Below are 6000 nucleotides of genomic sequence, written 5' to 3'. Positions count from 1 at the left end.
GGGTGCCTGGGTGGCTCAGATGGTTAAGCGTCTGCCTTCAGCTCAGATCATGATCCCGGGTCCTGGGATTGAGCCCCACATCGGGCTCTTGGCTCAGCGAGGAGCCTGCTTCTCCCTCTCCCTCTGCCTCTCTCCCTGCTCATGCTTTGTCTCTTTCTCTCTGTATCTCTGTGTCTCAAATGAATAAATAAAATCTTAAAAAAAACCCCAAAAAACTAATGATGTAATGTATGGTGATTAACATAACAATAAAAAATTAAAAAAAAAACTAAACATCTTCTTACCATATGAACCAGCAATTGTGCTCCTTGGTATTTACCCAAAGGAGCTGAAAACTTATGTTCACATAAAAACCCGCAAATGGATGTTTATAGTAGCTTTATTCACAACTGCCAAAACTTGGAAGCAACCAAATGTCCTTCAACAGGTAAATGGATAATCTGTGGTACATTCAGATAATGGAATATTAATCAGCACTGAAAAGACATGGAAAGATATGAAGGAACCTTAAATGCATATTACTAAGTGAAAGAAGCCAATCTGAAAAGGCTACATACTGTATGATTCTAACTAGATGACATTATAGAAAGGGCAAAACTATGAAGACAATAAGAGGATCAGTGATTGCCAGGCGTGAGGGGTGCAGGTGTGGAGAGATGAACAGGCAGAGCAGAGAGGTAGAATTCAGAGCGGTAAAAATACTATGTATGATACCATAATGATGGATACATGTCATTATACATTTGTCCAAACTCACATAGAACTTACAGCACCCAGAGTGAACCATAATGTAAACTATGAACTCCAGGTGATAATGATGTGTCAAGGTAGGTTCATCAATTGTAACAATATACCACACTCTGGTGCAGGATGTTGATAATGAGGGAGGCTATGCATGTGTCGGGGCAAAGGGCATTTGGGAAATCTCTGTACCTTCCCCTCAATTTTGCTGTGAACCTAAAACTGCTCTAAAAACGAAGTCTTAAAAACAAAAAAAGACACCATTTATTATAAGAGCAAAAAAGTGAAAGGTAACTAGAAATAAATCTAACAAAAGATTAATAAAGCTTGTATTGGGAAAAATACATCAAATGTATTATTTGCTATTCAAGAAGATAAAATTAGGGGCGCCTGGGTGGCTCAGTCCTTAAGTGTCTGCTTTCGGCTCAGGCCATGATCCCAGAGTCCTGGGATCGATCCCTGCATCAGGCTCCCTGCTCAGCGGGAATCTGCATAAATTTTATAATGTTTAAATAATTTTTAAATAAGTAGATATAAAATATTACAAATCTTATTTATTAAATAAGATAATGCTAGCTTCTTTTAAAAAATTAAAAATGTAAAATGGCTCAAATATCATGAAAATTTATTTTTTGGTCACTTTTGCAGCTCCTGTTCCAACAGTAATTCAGAAAAAATTAAAATTTTGTGGGAGAGACAAAAATGTAATTAACTTAAAATGCCTACCCAGAAAACTCAAGACAACTGAAAAACAGAATAAGGGAGTTCAATAAAGTGGCATTGCACAAAATAACCATTCAAAAATTTGTATCTTGGGGCACGTGGCTGACTCAGTTGGTGAAGCATGCAACTCTTGATCTTGAGGTTCTAAGTTCCAGCCCCACAATGGGTGTAGGGATTACTTAAAAATAAAATCTTTGAAGAAAATTATTATCTTTACTAATAATCAATTAGAAAATATAGTGGTTAATAAAATCCCATTTCCAATAGCAACAAAAACTATAGCATACCTCTTCAGACTAACAAGAAATATTTAAGACATGTATGAAGCAAGATACAATTTTCTCTTTCCAAAATATCAACAAACACCTAAATGAATGGAGAAATAAATCCTATTCATCTCTCCCAAACTACTCTCTTAATTCAGTGCAATTACAATTTAAAAAAGTCCCAATTAAATTTTTATTACCATGGCAAAAATGATTCTAAAGATCACTGAGAAGATCAAAACCAAGAAGTTAAAAAAAAAATTGGGGCGCCTGGGTGGCTCAGTCAGTTAAATGTCTGCCTTCGGCTCAGGTCATGATTCCAGGGTCCTGGGATCAGGTCCCGCATTGGTCTCTCTGCTCAGTGAGGAACCTGCTTCTCCCTCTCCCTAGACCTGCTGCTCCCCCTCTGCTTGTGCTCTCTGTCTCTGTCAAATAAATAAATACAATCTTAAAAAAAAAAAAAAAAAGAAAGAAAAAAATTAAGGACTTAGCCTACCACGTAACAATGAACCTAGAAATATACGCCTAGAATAATTAAAATAGTAAGGTACTGGCAGAGAGAAAGTGATCAATGGAACAGAGTGGTGGGTCTAGAAACAGATCTGTGTATCTAGATAGAGAATTAGTATAGGATAAAGTTTGTATTTCAAATTAGTGGCAAAAGTGAAGAAGGATAGTTACTAAGTAAATGATGGTGGCACAAGGACAAGTGGTTATCCATTTGGGGCCCTAACTCATGCATAGATAAGAACAGATTTTGAGTGAACTAAATACATAAATTGGGAAGACCCTGAATGATACAATAACACAGAAACTCTGTAATGAAAAGGACTGAATAATTTGATATATAAATATAAATGTCATAAATATCAAAGTTCTTTTTTTTTTAAAGATTTATTTATTTATTTTGAGAGAGAGACAGAGTGGGCAGGGGGAGGGGCAAGGCAGAGGGAGAGAGAGAATCATCAAGCAGACTCCCTGTTGAGCATGGAGCCCAACGTGAGGCTTGAGCCCAGGATCCTAAGATCATGACCTGAGCCAAAATCAAGAGTCGGCAGCTTAACTGACTGAGCCACCCAGGCGCCCCTAAATGTCAAAGTTCTGTAGAACAAATGACTTGTGAAGTTAATAGGCTTCACAACTACATTTTACATAAAGCTCAAAAAAGACAAAAGAATACCTAAGATCATGACCTGAGCCAAAACCAAGAGTCAAATGCTTAACCGACTGAGGCCATGCAGGTGCCCCATCCTTCATGTTGATCTGGATGCTGACACATGAGGATGGTTCAGACTGTAATTTTTCAGAGGGTATATACACTTATGAGTACTTTTCTGTGATATACTTAGGGAGGAGTAGAATGAGGAAATACTGAGAAAGGAGGAACAGAAGAGATCAAGATGAAATTTTACTTTTTATTTTAAATTAATCTGTGTTTTCTATATTCTCAGTATAGAAATACAGAATATATTTATTCAATATTTTATTTATTATTTATTTGTTCTATATTTATTCAATAAATATAGAAAACACAGATTAATTTAAAATCAAAAGTAAAATTGAGAAGCATATAGTATTTGCATAATTTTTTTAAAAGTGAAAAATGAAAAAAAGGCTACATATATGACATATAACAGTCAAGACTTATGATCTAAGCACAATCAAGACATTTCTGTAAGGCACACCCTACCTGTGAATCTAATATGCTGGAAATATCACGTGCACTGACATTCACTTCATCCAACTGCAAGCAAAACAAGTTTCTGGCAACCTGGACAAAATCTGAAATGGAATACACTTCAGTAGGAACACAGCATTTAACATCATCTAAATACACTTACCTTTTTCTAAATGAAGTTGAAGCTATGCATTATAACACTTCCAACTTAACTTACTTTTCAGTGGATTACCTTAAGGTAGTATTAACTGATGTGACAGATAAATACAACCTCAAATAAAAAGTGAGAGATAAACCAGTTTTAACTTACCTCAGTTAACTTTGCTGAGGTTAATAAATCAGTCAAGATAACAACAGAGCACATACATATCACAGGCATATCTATTTCTGCAACTCTTTTCTCATGAGCAAGAACTTTCTCTGAAACATAGGACAATATTGTGACTTACAGCTTTTCTAGCTCGAGCCAGAGGTTTAACAATAATAACAGCAGGAGCTAATGTTTACATAACAGCCTCTGTGTTAGGCACAGTGCTTTGCTATTCTATCCTCCCAACAATTTTCTGAGGCAGGTCCTCCTATGCTCTCCATTTTACATACAGCAGCTAAGACAAGCTAACTGCCAAACTTCGCATGGCTACATGGCAAGTAAGTAGCAGAGCAGAATTCCATTTAAGGTCTGACTCCAAGGCATATACTCTTAGCAACTGTTAATTAAGACTGCCTAATGCTGGCGTGCCTGGGTGGCTCAGTCGGTTAAGTAGACCACTTCGGCTCAGGTCATGATCCCAGGGTCCTGGGACTGAGTCCCGGATAGGGCTCCCTGCTCAGCAGGTAGCCTGCTTCTCCCTCTCCCTCTACTGCTTTCCCTGCTTGTACTCTCTTGCTCTCTCTGTCAAATAAATACATAAAATCTTAACAACAACAACAAAAGACTGCCTGATGCTGGCTAGCGAACTCTAAGCTTCTTCAAACATGAGTGTGACCCAATTCATCTATGTATCTTCAAATTTTTAAATTTTAGCTATTATATTTTTAATTTCCAAAGATCCTTTTTTGTATTCTCTGATGGTTCCTATTCTATAATATCCTATTCTTTATTTCCTGGATGCCTTATCTTTGTTTACCTTTTCAAAGATGTTCATTTGGGTTTGTCTGAAGTTCTCTCCTGCTTTTGCATTATTCCTCCTTTTTCAGGGTTCTTGTTTTTTTGTCAGTTTTGGGCTCTTATATTTTATGTTGGAGAATTTCTCCAAATGTCTGGTGACCCTTGGCTGTAAGTTCATATTTAAGAAGAATCACCACCAAGACACTGATTGGAAATTTTGTGTACATAAATTGCCTTGTCATCTAGCTGGTTTCACTACAGAGCAATCAGGGGTTCAACTGACATTTTGAGGTAGCTTCTTCAGCGAGAATCTTACAACCTCTTGCCTACAGAGTATGAACATGACTGTAAAGTTCACCGAGCAATCTGGGTGTGTGTTGTGATAACTAACCATGCACTCCTCCAAATTCCCTGACTGCTGGCAACTATAGGTTCAGAAGCTCTCTTGTTTAATTTCTCAAGAGAATACACTTCTTTCTTTGTAGGTATAAGGGACTGTTATATTCTGGGCTGCTTGGGAGGGGGCAGGTAACAGCACAGATAAAAACTTCTTACACAGATTTCTTACAACCCTATTTGAAATGCCCCGCCTACACCCAGCCTTCAGAAGTACCTGATACTTTAATTCTTAAGCCTTTTCAGGGACAAATCAGCTTGTTTCCCATTGTGTTTCCCCCATCACTTTAGACACTTGGGCTTTTTTGCCTCCACTCACGAATTCGTTTACTCTCCTCATCCATGTTCTGTCCTTATATATCATGGTTTTGGTTAATACACGCAATTCTGTTTTTTTGTTCTCCTCACTATTTAGGGTGATTTTCAAAAGGAGAGGAAAGCAAATGTATATTTTCTCCATCACTTTGAAACTAAAAAGTGAATTTCTTTAGCAATACAGATACTTTAAAAATGATACAATGTTGCATTTATTGTATAAGAAAAAAATTAAATACTGAATGCTATCAACTATATAAAAAACTGTTATATTCAAACATCACTAGCGGCAGAACAAATGCATATGTAAAATGTCTCTTGAAAACAACTTACCAATACCTATCAAAAGTCTAAACCACTTGTGGGAATTTATCCCAAGAAAAAGAAGGAAAAAAAAACTACAGTGTTAAATATAGACTTACTTATAGTATCAGTTATGAGAAACCATCAAAATTCCCAAAAGTAGAAAGGCTTAATATTATAGTACATCAACTAAGTATGTCAATATTATGCTAACTTTAATATGAATAATTATACAGCATCATAAAAATATTTATTCTGTCATATTAGCTGGAAAAAGTATGAAATTTCACAGCACCGGAATTAGAACTTTTATATTTTATATTGTTTCTTTTGTTATTATTAAAGAAATATTTATGCAATAAATAAAAAGCAAAAAAGTAGGACAGAATGATGATATTTTAGAGCTGGAAGATTCTAGGGAAGTCTCCTTTCTGCTGACCCAGGCAGGCCAGTAATTCTAGAAGACATTT

General features: G+C 36.2%; 1 protein-coding gene across 1 annotated transcript in view; it reads right to left on the bottom strand.

The window, feature by feature from the left end:
- Positions 1 to 6000, bottom strand: part of STXBP4 (syntaxin binding protein 4) — a 165353-nt gene that overhangs the window by 116902 nt on the left and 42451 nt on the right. The window contains exon 10 of the mRNA XM_081805248.1: positions 3421 to 3512. Coding sequence (XP_081661374.1) covers positions 3421 to 3512 — 92 coding nt within the window. The remainder of the gene's footprint in view (positions 1 to 3420; positions 3513 to 6000) is intronic.

This window comes from Leptonychotes weddellii, chromosome 15 (assembly GCF_054177405.1).
Source record: "Leptonychotes weddellii isolate Sample4059 chromosome 15, ASM5417740v2, whole genome shotgun sequence".
In the NCBI taxonomy this organism is placed as follows: domain Eukaryota; kingdom Metazoa; phylum Chordata; class Mammalia; order Carnivora; family Phocidae; genus Leptonychotes; species Leptonychotes weddellii.
The sequence above is the reverse complement of the archived record's forward strand: the minus strand, read 5'-3'. Positions and strand labels throughout refer to the sequence as shown.